The 18,775-nt window shown below is 37.7% G+C and overlaps 1 protein-coding gene across 1 annotated transcript in view; it reads right to left on the reverse strand.

The window, feature by feature from the left end:
• The window catches only part of vopp1b (VOPP1 WW domain binding protein b), a 47,914-nt gene that overhangs the window by 3,382 nt on the left and 25,757 nt on the right, over positions 1-18,775 (reverse strand). Inside the window, exons 3-4 of the mRNA XM_053635708.1 lie at positions 9,248-9,325; positions 7,146-7,279 (exon numbers count right to left, since the gene is read on the reverse strand). Of these exons, the coding sequence (XP_053491683.1) occupies positions 7,146-7,279; positions 9,248-9,325 (212 nt within the window). The remainder of the gene's footprint in view (positions 1-7,145; positions 7,280-9,247; positions 9,326-18,775) is intronic.

Below are 18,775 nucleotides of genomic sequence, written 5' to 3' on the forward strand. Positions count from 1 at the left end.
CTATATTATTTCTGCAGTGCACTATTATTGCTGAGAGCATCATAAACATGTTTTATTTTTTACTTTGACAAATGCTCCAAATACGTCTGCCAAAGGGATTTTGGCATTTTTGGACGTTCAGACTTATTTAATAATTCTTAGAAGGTGCAGGTGTCCATGGAGACATGGCTAAATAAGCTAATTCCAGTGACAACAGAGACCATTATGAATGGAGCAATGAGGGAAATCATTAAAAGGTGCTATTTGGTTTTATATTAGGAAGATAAACCCATATATTTCCCCTGAGAGTATTTTGTATTCTAACTGCCATTTCTGTTCTTCCTCAAACCTGTTCATATGATCTACAGAAGAATAGATAATTAACATAACGTATGCCACCAGGAAAGAGAAAACGCTTGATCATTGCTGCACTAAAATCAAAAACAAATACTGTGCTGTCCTTTGCATGGCCCTTATGCATTCCAATTACGCAGAGGACCACCTTATTCTTTTATCCAGGCAAAGATTGCATTGTAATAAGGCTGTGGTTAAAAGAACAGCATAATGGACAAGTGGAGCTGTCTTAAAAGCTCTTTTGATTCCTCAGACTGGAACGTTTCTAGGAACATATGAAGGACTGTTATATTCTCAAGTATGACTGTGATACAATCAGAGACAGTTGCAATCAAAATTATCCAACCTCCATTGCAAATCAGCAATGAACAAGCAATGAACAAATCAAACAAAAGCAATTGAAATAGTTCAACACAACAAATGCTTCAAGGAGTTTCCCCAAATTCAACTGAAAATGCAACTTCTTATGATTTCTCCGGACTCAAAATTATTCAAAGCCCTACTCGGTACATCTTCAGTACTGAGTAGAGCACCCTTTTGCTGTTATGACCTGCTGCAAATGAGATGCATAGCCAGACACCAGCTTCCTGAGGAATCTCAGCCCATTCCTCATGAGCAATGGCCTCCAGTTCAGTAATATTCTTGGGTTTGCGTGCTGCGACCGCCTCCTTCAAATCCCACCAGAGATTTTCTATGGGGTTTAAGTCAGGTGACTATGATGGCCCTGTAGAATCTTCCAGGACTTCTTCTGCAACCAAGCCTTGGTGGAATTTGAGGTATGCTTGGAATCATTGTCCTGTTGGAAGGTCCAATGATGCCCAAGCTTCAGCTTCCTCATAGATGTTATGACATTTTCTCCTAGGATTTCCTGATACTTCACTGAATCCATCTTGCCTTCCACACGCTGCAGGTTTCCAGTGCCACAGGATGCAAAGCAGCCCCAGAGCAACACCGATCCACCACCATGCTTGACTGTGGACAGAGTGTTCTTTCTTCATTCTTCTTCCTCGAGACATACCGCTGATCCGTCGTGCCAAAAAGTTCCAGTTTTGTTTCATCGCTCCACAGAACAGAATCCAAAAACTTCTATTTATATGATTTCGAGCACATTTTCTTGTGCTTTTGGGTCCGTAGTGGTGTACGTCTTGGAGTTCTGGCAAGGAAACCTTCTGTATTTAGTACATGCCTTACTGTGCTCACTGAAACCTCAGTGCCTGTTGCCACCAAGTCCTCATCTTTTGCAGTCACTCCAGGGTTTTTCACAACCTGCCTGCTCAGAAACCTGGTTGCAGCCGTTGATCGCATCCTTTTTCTGCCCCATCCAGGTATTTAATGTATTTTCTGCCCCGTCCAGGTATTTCATACATTTTCTGCCCCTAGCCAGTTCAGGTGTTTCATGTGTTCCAGCTCAAGCACACCTGGTGCAACTAATGAAGCTCTTGATTAGTTGCATCAGGTGTGTTTGAGACAACATCTGTTTTGCATATTTGTGCTATTGTGAGGGATTCTGTTCAGGGGGTTGAATAATTTTGAAACTGGAGAGATCATTATAAATTGCATTTCCAGTTGAATTTGGGGAAACCACTTGAAGCATTCTTTGTGTTGAACTATTTCAATTGCTTTTGTTTGATTTGTTCATTGCAAACAGCTGAAAGTCTGTAAATTTTGACAACAAACCTGATTTGCAATGGGGCTTGAATCATTTTGATTGCAACTGTATATGGCTTAAGTTCAAACAGTTTTGTCAAGCAAGAGATTAGATAACAGGCTTGGGATTAAAGCTAGAGTACTCTAAGAGACTAAAATAAGTCTTCTCTGCTAATGCACCTATCTACAGTTGCATGAATGCAGACTAGAACAAACTACTATTACAAACTAGTGCATTAACAATTATCATCTGACTTAAGTTCTAACGAAGATTTTAAGAAAATGGTTAATCAATAAAAATCAATATTATATAATGATAAACTTAATTTAGTTGAATACAAGACATTTATTAACTTACGCATGTTCTTTTAGTTTTCCACTGGAGCTGGTGGTATACTTTAAATGGCAAAAGATCTAATTAAAATCTGCACAACCAAACATGCAATTAACATAGATCGTTTTGGAAAACTCTGCACTTGGATGCAGAATGGCTTTAAGAAGATGTTGAGCTGAGCAGACTTAATATCATTACAGCAGTACCAGGCTGTAATGCCACTGCAATACCATCTCGCTCATATCTACAGCTACCCATAACCAATGATAATCAATGAGAGGCTCTTTGAAAGAGAAAACTAGCGACCTTATGATCCACACTCTCCCCAGCCATACTGACCAGCATTCTTCACTTACCACGTATCTTCGACCTGCCATTGAACCGTTGCATTATTGCACATTGCATAAAAACCTCTGCGACAATAATACCCAAGGCCCAAATAATGCTGACATCTGTAGAAAGGCATCACAGATCCCATCTCAGACACCATGCAGTTAGCCTGCAAGACCAACACATTTATGGATGCTACAATCATTCTGCACCTTTTGCAGATACTATTACATCTGCCTGGAAGCACATGCAAAGATTCTGTTTCAGGATATTACCAGTGCATTTAACACCATCATCTCAAAGCACCTACAGATCACATTTTCTGAGCTGTCAGTGCTGTAAGTTGTCAGTAGGTGGACCAACAACTTTATTTTTTCACAAACAGGAAACATAATGTGAGGCTTAGCAAATTTACTGTACATGTACTGTAGATCTACTGACCCTTAGCACTGGGCTGCCACAGACTCTGTACTGTCACCTCTTCTGTTTTCTATTTACACCAATGATTGCATCTTAAAATAGCTCTCTGTAAAACTCCTACAGTTTGCAGATGACACCACACTGTTTGGACAGATACTCAGTGGGGATGAGTCTGCTGTTAAATGTATGCTCGATTGTAGACTTTAAGAGATCAATCCACCTGTACCTCATTCTGGCGACCATAACTGTTACATGGTTATAGGTACGTAAAATATGAGAAGTAAACATACTGCCCCATGAAACAAAAATCTTTTTGCAATGTGTTACTGTATCATGTTGTGGAAAAGGACTATTATAGTCTAGAAGGTTGAGATGCTGGAGGTACAAATAGGTTTCAGAATGTGGTGTTAGTCCAAAGTAATCAAAGTCCAGTAAGTGTCAGGGATGAGTCATCAGGGGCAGTAGTTAGGGGTATAAGCTGGTTTTAAACTGGTAATTACAGATGTCTTTTAAGAGTATTACTAGTCACACTGTATGAGATGATCCCAATAAAATGTTGGCTGAATTATATAAGGGGTTGTGCGAGAACCTGAGTTCTCCATGTCCAATTATACGATGAAAAACTAATGAGTGACAGACCTGAAATTAAAGACAATTAGTATGTTATGCTTACAGAAGAAGAAGCCTTTATTTGTCACATATACACAGCACAGTGGAATTATTTTCTTTGCATATTCCAGATTGTTAGGAAGCTATGGTCTGAGCAAAGGATCAGCCATGATACTGCACCCCTGGAGCAGGAAGGATTATGGGCCTTGCTCAAGGGCCCAACAGTGGCTGCTTGGTGGTGCTTGAACCCCTGACCTTCCAATCAGTAACCCATAGCCTTAACCATTGAGACACCACTGGCCATCAGCCATCAGTGCACCGGAGTGGCTGGTGCAAAATGTTTTTTTAAATAATAATGATAAATCCCATAACTAGAACTGTGCTTCACTGTGAGCTTGATCAAATATTTATATTTTATCTGGATATTTTTTTTCTGTCCATTAGCATGTTTGGTTTATGTTTTGCCATTGCCTCTACTATATTTGTTGCTGCCAGTTTTGAATAATCCTATGTCATCCTCCTATTGGTGGCTTTTAAATGAGCATTTTAACAGAAGTCGCACTCAGAGATTTTGAGAAAATATTTCTGACACTGCCAGAATTTTGTTGTAATGTCACTAAACCAGCTAAGATCGTTCTAAGATCGTTCAATCTCAACTCTCAACCAAAGAATTCTTTACTATGTGTTTTGTCTTCAACAGCAAATATGGGGTACAGTGTAAATCTATCTTCAGTATTGGGTCTAGATGTAGGCAGTGATGGTGTACGGAGGAGCCAGGAGCTCAGCTGGGTAACAACGTTGTGTGCACAAATGTAAACCTATAGCACTCCTCAGATGGACAAGCAGACTGGATAGATCTGGTAAAAAGGTTGGGTTGTTTAAACGTTTGTCTGTGAGAGTTTGTCTGTGAGAGATTTTTTCATAATGCTCGGCTGAAATCAATGAATAACACTGTGTAAGACATGCCAGACTTTGTGGGGGTGTTGTTTCTGCTAGATTATAAGTAGCTACCAGATTAGGATGAATTATATAATGAATGAATACAGTACATAATTTAAAACCCCCTGTTCAAAAATAAAACACTGCTTTTGGCACATTTTAGAAATTAGTCTTCTTAATTAATGAGGGGATTAATATATTTTATATATCGTTACTCTTGTGTTTTAGTGCCTAGTTTATCTCTTTTCAAAACTGTACTATTTTCCCCTATATTATATATTTTATACAGTCTGTATTGTACAGTATATGAGGTCCGGCTGGCCTAACAGGGGTCGTGAGTGAAGCAGAGAGCAGGGTGGTGGTGAACAACCACAGGGTGTCACTAAGCACAAATCAGTGCTGCGCTGGCAGTTAATCAGCTAAGACTCTGTTCAGTCTGTTCAGTAGAAACACTCTTGACACACAAACCTCAGTTCTACAATTGAATGAATGCACTTGTACAATTAGATAAAAAACAAAAACTGAACACTGTGGGATTTCCATGTTTCATGTTCCACAGAGCACGCATGAACAGTCCAACCTTATGAAAAGAATTAGGTACTGCTCTGCATTATTTAAGCTTAATTCAGTTTTCCACATGAGCGAGTGTGCTCGAGAACCCAATTAATTCCCCTCAATTCATATAGTGATGATTCAAAAGCCAAGGAAAGCCAATCACCTACTTTTGTCTCTAAACGCTAATGAAAAAAGGTTTTAAAAAATAAAAAGTATCAAGCTAAAGATACAGAAAGCAAACAAAATTACAGTTAAGTACAGTACTCACAGTAAAATACAGTATGACCATCAGCATTTTACCCATTCAGTTACAGTAAGCATTAGTAATTTTAATGCTGGAAGAAGATTTCTAGTCTTCCTTTAACTTTAGTTTGGATTATGTTTTGGTTTATTGTTTCATTTCTTTGCTATAGATTTAGTGTTTATTAACTAGAATAAATTCTAATCTATACTGTCACTAAATGATTGAAATCTAAGTTATAAAACCTATATAAAAATCTACATAAATGAAAACTATTCTTCTGGTGGGATATAGTTTCTGAGTGGTTAAAATGTCTGTAATAATAAATTCATGCAGGATAAACACTCTCTGTATGGATGTAAATCACAGAGAGGGGAGTGTCTTCATGATGTGCGTATGGGCATTACTTTAAAAATTCCATGCGTGTTCTGTACATCTGGTATTAATACAAACTGATTGTTTTGACCTTTATCATAAGCACTTGTTGGCACGCAGGTTAATCATTAGTAGGTCACATGACTATAATATGTATGCAGGCTATACTGTACTTGTGCTAGAAATTCAATAACTTACGTAATAAACCCCTAGAATCATCACTTCTCTGACACATCCTGTTAAACATCATGTATATTTTATTGTTCTACTTGAATACTTGATTTAAGTTTGCTTTTGATGTGAGACAATAGATGAATAAAGTGTCTCCATACTGAAGAAAAAGCGCAAACCCTCTGTTCCCACAGTATATAACAGAACTTTACTGACATGTCAGTTTAGATTGGGATATATATTACTCAGGGTTATATCTACTGGTCATTTTATAGTAGGTGAAAGATGGTGTAATCTTTCCAAATGCGGGAATGTGAAGTTTGTAAAAAATGTAGATTGAGACAATCCCAGAAATACACTAGTAATATTTAAATTAGCCAACACTCCCCATGCAAAATTATTCCAGCCTGAATAGGGCTTAACATAACTAAACTACAAAACTAAAATAAGTGAACATGATATAAAAAGCAACTCTATAATAATACTGGAGGATACCTTTGGAGGAAAAAAGGGTCCATATTTGTAACACTAGTGCATGTGTTCTAATGCTCTTTAAAATGAACGCCAATACTTTTGGATATTCTGATACTTACAATAGAACAACAGAGATTTTATCCTACTATGTAAATTTCACTATTCCAAGTACAGCATGGTGAGTACAGAATTGTGTACGCATGCAGTTACAGAAGTCTGTTGCTCAGTAATATTGTTTGCCTCATCTAGTCTGAACAGCAGGAAGTTGGTGGTGGCCATATGCTCATGCCATATTTGTTTACAATCACACAAGCTTTATCTGAGCGTTCCTGCTTATCCTGCATACAGAGAGGGAGAAATGTTGGGAAGGGCAGAAACAGAGGAGATGCAGTTGATGAGGAAATATCTCACGCCTGTAACTAGCCTGTGGCTCTCTGGACCTCAGAGTATAGGACTAATAATAAATGTCTGTCTCACTGTCTGAGCTATGGCTCCCCACTGTACTCCAAGCTTATGTGTGTTGGGAAATGTGGAGGTAGAAGGATCATTAAGAGCTTAAGTAACACAAAATCTGTACGAAGTTGTGTGTAGACAATCCGGAATGTCCTGCAATGATATAGCAAGATTAAGTGTCCCATTGTTCATGACCAAAACAGAAAAGCTAAATAAACATAAAAACTCCTTATAACAAACTGGACAGGAAGTAGGCATCCTTACCTGGTGTGCTCACAGGGTGTCTGGTGAATGACACGTTAAAGGCGGGCTCTTCGCTCAGAGGAGATGGATACATACGTCGGCGAATGAAAAAACCAGCTCCGCAGCAGAAAAGCACTCCCATCATCAGCAACAGCCTAATTTACAGACAGGCAACGGAAATGAGAGGAACACCATCACGAGTATGTTCTATTACATTCATCTCTGTGCATTATCCTAACTTCATTGAAGCTCCCATTTAATGGGTATATTATTAAATCTGAAGCTTTTACAACATCCGAGAAACAATGCTCCCTACACTTACAGTATATTCTCTATCAGAGTTCGTCATTTTTAGAGATCTTGGCTTTGTTCAAGGCTATCAAATGATCTGAAACCTGTGTGTGTCTGGTAGTGTTTCATCTACATTAAGAATAAAGCTATATGAATATGTACAGATGCCTTAACCCCTTAGAGCAGGGGTCTTCAATCCTATCCACAAAGGCTGCAGACAAACAGCAGGAGCCACACCTGATTTCACTTGTTTAATCAGTTCACCTTAGTCTCCCATCGACTATTAAGTGTGCCTCCAATATGGCTGTAAAGAAAACCTGCAGCCACACCGACCATTTGCGGATAAGAATGAAGACCCCTGCCTTAGAGTCTTCATTAATCATTCATCTTAAAGCATATCATTCAGTAAATACTATATTATTTAATTCAATTCTATTCAGTTTCGTCTGTATAGTGCTGTTTTTAACAGTATATATTATCACAGAGCAGCTTTGCAGAAATTCAGATGTAGAATTAGATCCTAGAGGTGGCAGTGGCAAGGAAAAATCTCCCTGACATGAGGAAGAAACTGTAGAACTGTGTACTATGAAGTCAGATAGTACTAATAGTGTTGAAAGGATGTTTATTATGAGTGTCATAGTGTTTATGCTTACAGCAGCAGGTCTTAGGTACAAATCTACAGTAGCCAGATGACATTACCCACTGAAACAATCATAAGACCTAAGCATAAGCTGTTTTTGGTGTGTAATAAACATGCATTTTATGGCATTTTGCAGATGCCCTTATCCAGAGCGATTTTGAAGTCTCTATCAATAAATGCACCCTGATACCGGTTCACTAGGTCACGGACTAAGAATACCATCAGTATGAAAAACTCTGTTGGGAAGGTTATATAGTAATAAAAGCACACAGCCAACACTTTTCTAATTTAAGTCCTTCAGGAAGAGTTAGCTCTCTCTTTAGACATCATTTTGAAGACTGCCAGTGACTCAACTGTTTGGACAACTGGTGGAAGTTCATTCCACCACCTAGGTGCTAGAACGGAGAAGAGTCTTGATGCATGCCTTCCCTGTACCCAGACAGATGGTGGGATCAGTCGAGCAGTGATAGAGGATCGGCACGAGCATGGTGCAGTGCTTAACATAGTTACCCTAAAGCACTATAATAAAACTATGGCAGTACTGTGGTTTAGCATATAGTATCTATAGTACATTTATGGCTGTATCATGGTTGGGTTTGATATCTGTAGTAAAGACATAGTGTATCACACTGAAACTACAGTGTTATAGCAAAGCCATAATAAAATATAGTGAATCATCATGTACAATGATGACTATGTACAATACTAAATCTACATTAGTATTTAAAAAGAAATAGTAACAAGTTCAGTTCAGCAACAGGAACTGAACAAAATCCAACAGTTATATCTGTGTGTTACATACCATGGTATAAATACCATTCTGATTAAAGGCATCAGGCCAAAACCACGCCCTTTGATATGTGTGTTTAACCTTTCTGTACCTGGGCAGAGTTTTCAGCAGTATAAAATTCAAAAAATAACCAAGGGAAGTGCACGATGCAGGAGATTAATAGCTTTGAGTCTATCTCTCGGTCCACACACAGCAGGTGACATATAGCTCTATAAGGCAGAGTATTGATCTGTGAAGGCAAGAAGCCGAGCTATTTTCTTTACCACACCAAAGCTGGACATTCTACAGGTGTTGTATATGATTTAACACACGACAGTGGAGCAAATTATTTACCAGATGCCTGATATGTTTGTTTAGAACGTTTAATATCTGAATTACTTATATAAAAAAAGCAACTCTTACCAGAAGTACCAGAGTCTCTGGATGGACAGAGCGCGCACACAACAGCGAGTCCCACAACAGTCCTCATACGAGCGGCATCTGTCCACACAAAGGAGATAAGAGTTAGTTGGAGCAATATTCAAATGCATGTATAGACAATGTAGTGGAGGTAAACAAAGAAAACAACCGGTATTAAAGGTTATGATTTGTGACGTGGCCCTGTGAAACCCATCAGATGCTGATGTAGCAAAAAGGTCTTGGATTTTTATGCCTAAAACATGTTGTGATGCCTTAACTTTAAGAAACCATGAATATATTTCACTAACACAATGTGGAAATGTTGCTTTTATGTTTTAAATTTTTATCTTGCTTAGACTATCTTCGTACAAATATCATGTTGGGTAAGGAGCCAGTTTAACAAACAGTAGTAAGACAGTCAGTCTAACTAAAGTCTGAAACATTGCTGAAACTTGAGCTTCTCAACACAGTAAATGTCACAAATTGGGCCTCATTTATCACTCATTTAGTAAAGTTGTGTGTAAATGTTCGCATAAGCCAAACCGAACAAATCTTTTCTGCTGGTTTTACAGAAGTTAGGGAAACACTGATTTACTTCTTACTCGCATGTTTATATCGATCACCTGTGGAGTGCAAAAGTGCGTTCCTGACATAGCTGATTTGCATTTAGGGATGCCCTCAAAACTCCATAAAAGTTCAGCACACAGAGGGTTGGAAATACAAAAAAAGTTATTTTGACCAATATGCCAACAACATATTTAGCACCGTAACAGCACCTGAAAAGGTCAAAATCTAGTGACAAATTACAGAAAAGTGAGGTGAAGAACATGGTGTGACATGGAAACGAAAAAAGTCTACACTGTATCCAGGCGTTCATACACACTGAGTAGGTCACACAGAGAAACTGCTATTTTAGGGTTGTTTTAAGTGCCTTAGCTGACATGCTTGAAGTGTTATACAGCATAAGAAGTAGGTGCTGTGGCAAACGGAACCGATTTATAAGCCAGCTTTTCTCCTCTAAAAAAAAAAAATCATACCTTACCCTAAAAAAAAAAAAAAAAAGAAATCATATCCATACCCTCATAAGCACGACCTTAATCTTCTGTCAGCTGAGGCATTAGTTCACGGCTTACTGCTATGCACAGACAGACTGGCCCATCCTCCGTTTATACGGTGACATTTCTTTTGCTATAACTGAATGAATAATTGTATTTGTCTTAATTTATGGGGTTGTGTTGGCTCACTTTATTTATCTCAAATTCTTTAATTAATGGCAATAATATATAGTAAAACAAAACTTTATATTAAGTCCCTGACTTAATAAAAATAAGCAATTTATATGTGACAATATATACCATATATAAAAGTGCAATAATGCTTGCAAATTATATAATTTGAAGTCGATCAAATCAAGATTTACATTACTTAGTATTCTTATGCGTAAAATTAACACACACTCAGTAGCACAATTAGGATACAAACGTTTTTATAAAATTACGGGATTTTTATGAATACTAAAATTTCTTGTGTACTGTAAATGTTTTTACAAAGGTTTTACGAGTAAATCTGTTCAATGGCAAGCTTGATAAATGAGTTATTAGATAGCTACATGCTGCAGTGAAACGTATATAAACCTAATCAATTCAGTGTGTAATCGGATACCAGCTCTCAAAATGTCTGTGATGCTCCTGTGCCACAATCAGAACTGAATCTTTCAATACAGGTTCTTTCTGTGTCACTTTTTGGGGGTAACCAGAGATTTAAAATGCTTTAATTTTACTTGATATTACGATACTTGCAGAAGAGAAACTTATTTGATATCCATATATTCATATATCCATCCGTAAGCTGTTACATTGAAAATACACCCAGTGGACCATCTGCATTAATACCAATTAATAAATAAGGAATAACACACAATGGGGAATACTGTTATAAGGTAGTGGGTAGTGTGATGCAGTTACCACTCTGAAGTGGATTATTTTTTTATAACAGCATATCTTGTAGTGTTTTATTCTTATACCACAGCACATACCTTTGCCTATGATTACATTTTTGATTTATTAGAATGATACATTAGCCATTTATAGTTAGTTACGTGTTCACGGAAGAGGTGGGTCTTTAGCCATTTTTGAAGGCTCGAGGTTGGAAATTCATAACACCACTGAGGGACAGTCAGTCTGAAAGTTCTGGAAAGGGACCTTATGCCTCGCTGAGTAGGCACTACCAGGCGTCGGTCGTTAACTGATTACTTACCTTAAAGCAGATATAAAAAGTCACCGGCATCTGTTTTGTTTTTCTCACTTTTGAAGTTAATAAGAAAGAAAACTGCAACCAGAAAGCACAAAGTTCTCTGTGCTGAAGACTGTTCCGTGGTGTAAAACTTATTGACTGTTTCATAGCACTGATATCTGAGACGATTTCAATAAATAAATACCAAATAAAAGTCAGAAAACTTGAGCTGTCAATAAGTATACCTTTGTCTTTGTTAAATAACACCACACAGAAAAAAAAATCCATTTATTATTAGCTCTAGATTACGTTGAGGGTCCGCAATACAAATCCCTCTGAATGAACTGTTACTATAAAAATGATAATGAATGAATGAATGAATAGAATTAACTCATAAATATAATCCTATCATTTGAATTACAGACGCTGCTACTGTTAGAACTGCAGTAACAGAATATTAATCAACACCTGAAATTTGGAGCCCTTCACCCATAATAATGACTGCTCAGACTGCTCTTCCTGAAATGTCTAGAATTGCTTTACGTTTGGTCTAATGATGTCCTAACTTCATTTATTTTAAGACCCTCCTGTAGCCTAAAAAAAGGATACAGAATGGCTGGACCCAAGTCCCAGTGCTTATACAATCTAATTTCCGTGGTGACTGTGCACCTGGAGCCTTGCCATTCCCCCATGTGTTAAACTGTATATCTTTAGCCATCTCCAAGCAAGCAAGCAGGCTCTCTCATGCAGGAAGTGATCAATTATAAATGAAGAATGTGCTCGTGTATACTCGCGATGAGATGTGGGCGGAAGGAGGGTACTATGATTGTATACCTGTCACTCTAAAGCACATGGGGACACTTCATTTCCCCTTAACCAGAAAGATCTGTCTGAGCATTTGAACCTTCAATACCTGGAAAAGGCAAGCATTGCTGTCTAATCAAGTGTCAGGACACACAATTCTTTCTGGTCCAGTTGAGAGAAAAGACCAGCTGTTAGTTCTATTAGCTGTTTGACTCAGTGTCACAATAAAGAAAAAAAAATCAGAATTCAATCAGATTCAATAAGAATGAATAATCAGTCTTAATTATGGTGGCATGGGGTGTGGGGCGACTGTGGCTCAGGTGGTAGAGCGGGTTGTCCACTAATCGTAGGGTTGGCGGTTCGATTGCCGGCCCACATGACTCCACATGCCGAAGTGTCCTTGGGCAAGACACTGAACCCCAAGTTGCTCCTGATGGCAAGTTAGCACCTTGCATAGCAGCTCTGCTTCCATTGCTGTGTGTGAATGGGTGAATGAGACACAGTGTAAAGCGCTTTGAATAAAAGCGCTATGTAAGTGTGCCATTTATTTATTTATTTATTTTATTTAATTACATAAACATAGACTTTAGCTTACAGGGGTATATTATTTGATATGCATACACTGTATTAATTTCAGTTATGCAGGATTTTGACTGGAAGAATGAGTAAATAGATTAACTGCAACTGATCACATGCAATTGTGCAACTCTACTTTTCTCCTGCCCAGAGGATACTACATAGAGTCTGATTACTACATATAATTTAACTTACAGTAAGTGTAATCATGCTGTCTATGGATCTGATTCGATTAGGTTTAAAGCTAAATAGCATGTCCACATTCCATGAGGTGTGAATAACAGGTGATCGATCACAAGAGCACTGAACATCCAGGAATGACATGGAAGTGAAGCAGTGGTCACAGGTCACAGAGCAAGCAATTGCAAGCCAGCTATGTGTGACTTAAATGCCTGATGCATTTAAATAATACACTTTGAGTTGCTTCAGTCTCTGGGTTCAAGTGCTCCAGTACTACTAATCTATTGGACTTCATCTTATGGAAAAAAAAAAGATAAAAAAAATAAATTTCATATAAAATGATATTATAAGAAATAAAAACAAATGCTGTCTCTTCCCTTACCCTTCCCTAACCTTTGTCAATATTTTTTGCAAATTAAGTTAAGCAAAGTTCTTTATTATTATTATTATTATTATTATTATTATTATTATTATTATTATAAATAATAATACATACATACTAATTTACACTTATGTATTATTCTCGGTTGTTTAAATTATGTTACAGAAATTAAATAAAAAATAAATAAAAATGGCTAGGAAAGAGGCTACTTTTTCATTTTTTCCCCCTGTATGCACTCATGTCTCTTCTGACAGATGCATTATGGGTAATTCAGACACACCGCCACTGCCTATAATAAAAGAAGTATATTTAAACTTAAACCTTAAATTTAAACATAGATTAAAGCTCAGCACAGGAGCTCATCTTCCTTCACAAAAACATGATATAACACCATATTTTAATACTCTGTTCATCACAGACTGATGGAAGGCCTAAAAATGACCATTTATCAATCTTTTTAATTTGATCTTCCTCCTCTGTGCACTGTGAAAAATTTATGAAGCTTCCAGAAGCAAAAGCCTAAGTATGCAATAGCTATGCAATATACAGTATGCCTGGAAAAATGTTCATATTGTGTATTTGCAGTTTCAGTGGTTGTAGGCAGAGACTGAAAAGTGAAACTGTTTTTAAATTCATCAACATTTTTAAAATTCAACAAGCTCAGATAAAATTGGGGAATAAACAAAAGTTATTCATTTACATTACATTTCCATTTATGGCATTTGGCAGACGTCTTTATCCAGAGTGCTGGTCCATTTTTTGGCTTTGTAGGCAAGCATCAGTCTTTTAAATCTGATGCGGGCAGCTACAGGATGCCAATGCAGGGAGTGTAGCAATGGGGTGGTGTGGGAGAATTTAGGAAGGTTGAATACTAGTGATGTGTCGTTCATGAATGATTTGTTCATTTTGAACAAATATTTAATATGACTCAGGAAGAACGAGATGTCTCAGAGAATGATTACTTCATTTTTGACCGCGCATGCGCTGCAACATCCCCACAGGTTCTGTATAGGAAATATAAATGATTAGTTCACGTCTCGAGTCTTCAGGTTAAAGTCGTTCGTTCTTCCGGTGACTGCCCCATAGGCAATGCACCATGCAGTACCGGAAAATTATTAGTTCATGTTGCGAGTCTTCGGGTTCGGGTCGTTCTTTCATCACATCACAGGCCCACTGCACTCAGCCTATGGGGCGGTCACGGGATGAACGAAAGACTCGTGAGCTAAACTAATAATTTCTGTTTCCTGGGAACAGTGTTGCCAAATGCGACGTGACAAAATGTGGCGTGACAAAAGCATCACAGAAACGACTTGGATCGGGAGGTGAGGTGAACTAACAGACTGTGTAGCCTGATGACCCAGCTAGGTTATTAATGTATCATTTCTGTTTCTCATAATTCAGCCTCGGTTGCATTAGCCTATAGTTTATTTATTATTCCCAATGTGAGCAACGTTTGCGTAAGTAATAGATGTGTTGGAGAATTTAACATGTAACATTTTAATTATATGCTGAACGAGATTCAAAGAGCCAAGTCAGTAAAATGATCTGAATTTCCCATTACTATTGGATACAAGTCATGCAGATGCATTTTGTATAGCTGCAAAGGTCTAATGGCGCTCAGAGGCAGACCTGTCAGGAGCGAGTAGCTGTAGTCCAGTCTCGAAATGACAAGGGACTGAACAAGCACCTGAGTGGCCTGTGTGGCTAGAAATGGATGAATCCTTTTGATTTTGTAAAGGATAAATCATCGTGAGCATGTCAGTTTAGCAATATGAGAGGCGAAGGACAGTTGATTGTCCATGGTTACACCAAGGTTGCGTGAAATGACGGATGGTGAGACCTAACAGTTGTCCAAGATCCTGACATGGGGATGCATCTCCTGGGATGAACAGCAGTTAAGTTTTGCTGGAATTAGGTTTCAGCTGATGAGCTGCCATCCATGATGAGGTGTCTGCCAGGCATGCTGAGATCCAATCTTTTTATTCATCTTTTAATTCACTGCTGATGAGGTTAGCCCTTCAGCTTAACAATATAATAGTGTAGATACTGTATAATTTTGTGAAGCTATTTTACCTCGATAGCAGCTGAGACACAACGCAGTGGAACACAAAAGAGAAAGCCATAAAGCAAAATAGATTTCCAAGGAAGACAGGAAATAAGAAATCATTTTACTGTCCAAATCAAACAGATGCAGAATATTGCAGGATCTTATGTTTGAAAATTTTTATCTATTAGACAGACTTTCTAATGATTCACATTTTGAGAAAGTGAAAACCGTGCCCTTTTTGTTTCACAAAATACTGAAAGTAGCACAACCTCTGCAGAGGCAGTTTCATATAAAACAAAATCAATCAATCAATCAACCAACAAATAAATAAATAATAGGAAGGTCTTGAAAAACAAATGGCTCCCATTAGAAATATTCGACAATATTACCATACTTAATGGGCCATATAAGAGGGAAAGCTTGGGGAATATGCAGCATAGTAGCATTACTAGCATTGTGAGAGCAAGCAAGTGGAGTGCCTCTTTATCTAAGTGGAACTCTGTTATAGCAACACAAGCTGAAATAGACTCCAGACTGAACATTTAGCTTGAAACAGAACTGGCCTGATATCTGAAGACTTAACTTGAACCCACTTCAAATCTCCTGCTGTTTGGATTGCATTCATTAATTCCTAAATCCAGTAGGGTAGCACATTTCCTGTGTAGTGATAACAATGATTATTTTCACATTAAACTGCAGGGCTATTCTAAATGGGGTATGCCTCACCTGTCTTTCAAAAAATATAAACACATCAATACAAGGCTTTATTTTTGGAATCCACATCAGATTTTTTTAAAGCTGTTTTAAAGATTATTTAGGTACCAGGTGCAACAGCACCACATGGGTTCATTAGATAAAATAGAGAACCACCCCCCCCCCCCCCCCAACAAAACAGAATGGTAGCAAGACTGGGGATGATTTCTTTCTAGCCCAGACTGTAGATTCATGCAGCCTATCAGTGAGAGTCATGTCAGGCGATTACATCGACTGAAACACCTCCAAGGCTTTATCTATATTTGGGCTAAAATTTTTCAGACCACATTGTTGACACATCCGCAATGTGTCATCTTCAGTGATTGAGAAGAGAATGTGAAATACAGTCGCAGGAGTAATTAATGCGAACGAGGTGTATTATTTACTCCATCATCCTTTATTTTCATAAAATGACATTGGAGGAGAAACTAAAAGATAGATAGACAAAGACCTTAAGGTTTTATTTTTATATTGCTTGAATGAAAGGATTCCAACTTTTCTATTTGGTATTTGGAGGAAACATGGTATTAACCCACTAGGGCATTATGGATTTGACAGAAAAAACATTTATTCATGAATGCAGCAGGATATCTGTCCTCTGTGTGTGTGTGAGGTTATGTAATCAGCGGTCACTGGTATACTGTTTTATACAGTAGAATGATGACTGCAAAACACAATATTTATTTATATCTAAAACATAACCTGATCCAATGAATTACATACAAGTCATATTGTCAGCTGCTACTGCCAATAGACCCGTCATTAAAATACGGTGGTCACGTCAGTACAATGACTTCCATGAATTTCCATTAAATATGTATGGAGCTGCAGCCAGTATTCAGTGGTGAGGGATTAAATATTTCAACGTATATTGTGCAGACACATGCAGTATAATGGCTGAATGTTTTGGCTGGATTGAAATTGGCTGATGAAACATTGTACTTTGCTCAGACTAAACAAACAAACTGTAATCAGGTAACGATCAGGTGATAATGCAGTGTGTAGATTAGGACAATGTTATTCAATGTTACTCTGTCTATACTCCAAAAGAAAAAAGAAAAAACAGAGCCCATTTCAGAAGACCAAGCTGATTGGTAGCCTGTACCAGAGCCAGTTTTCCCACCAAGCTTAATGCACTTCAACTAAAGAGGGAAAATGTTAGAAAAAATGTTAAATTTTTTGGATAGAAAGACTCGTTTTTTATTAAAATGATAGAGGAATTCAAAGCTCTGAAACATTTGTTGTAACAAATGCAGCAAAATACCCAGAAGCAGCTCTCTGTGGAGTGAAATAGAGTGGAATGAAGTGGAATGTCTTTGGTTATATAACTCTATTAGAAGGAAATGGCCTGAAAGACATCTAATGGCTGTCTCAGTTTTGAAATTCGCTTTAATAAAATGACTCAAAACTGAAAGAGAAGTTATCTCGCTACATGGGAAAGTTGGTGCAGACAGTTGGAAATGTGGGTCATCATTAAATTTAACTAGTGTAATAGCTTGGCCTCTGACCTATGTTTAGCTAAATCGCTCTAATTAACAGTGAATGTAAAGTAGATATTTAAAAAATCTACTCTCCCCACCCCCGCTTTTTTTTTTAGTTTTCTGTTTTAGATAAACAAATTAAAACAAGATAAATGATGTCAGATTTTTTTTTCCACCTTTAATATGATATAGCAACCACCAAAATCCAGATGACAAAACAAACAGAAATGTTTTAGGAAAAAAACGAAAAGAAAAAAAAAGTACATTAACCTGGTTGTAGAAGTTATTGTAGAAGTGTGAACACTCTTTTATAATGGGGCTTTAAAATTGTGTGTGTTTGTGTATGTATGTGTGTGTGTGTATATATATATATATATATATATATATATATATATATATATATATATATATATATATATATATATACACAGTATCTCACAAAAGTGAGTACACCCCTCACATTTTTGTAAATATTTGATTATATCTTTTCATGTGACAACACTGAAAAAAAGACACTTTGCTACAATGTAAAGTAGTGAGTGTACAGCTTATTTAACAGTGTAAATTTGCTGTCCCCTCAAAATAACTCAACACACAGCCATTAATGTCTAAACCACTGGCAACAAAAGTGTGAACAATGTCAAAATTGGGCCCAACTAGCCATTTTCCCTCCACGGTGTCATGTGACTTGTTAGTGTTACAAGGTCTCAGGTGTGAATGGGGAGCAGGTGCGTTAAATTTGATGTCATCGCTCTCACACTCCCTCATACTGGTCACTGGAAGTTCAACATGGCACCTCATGGCAAAGAATCTCTCTGAGGATCTGAAAAAAGAATTGTTGCTCTACATAAAGATGGCCTAGGCTATAAAAAGATTGTCAAGACCCTGATACTGAGCTGCAGCACGGTGGCCAAGACCATACAGCGGTTTAACAGGACAGATTCCACTCAGAACAGGCCTCGCCATGGTCGACCAAAGAAGTTGAGTGCACATGCTCAGCGTCATATCCAGAGGTTGTCTTTGGGAAATAGATGTATGAGTGCTGCCAGCATTGCTGCAGAGGTTGAAGGGGTGGG

This window comes from Ictalurus furcatus, chromosome 1 (genome assembly GCF_023375685.1).
Source record: "Ictalurus furcatus strain D&B chromosome 1, Billie_1.0, whole genome shotgun sequence".
NCBI lineage: Eukaryota > Metazoa > Chordata > Actinopteri > Siluriformes > Ictaluridae > Ictalurus > Ictalurus furcatus.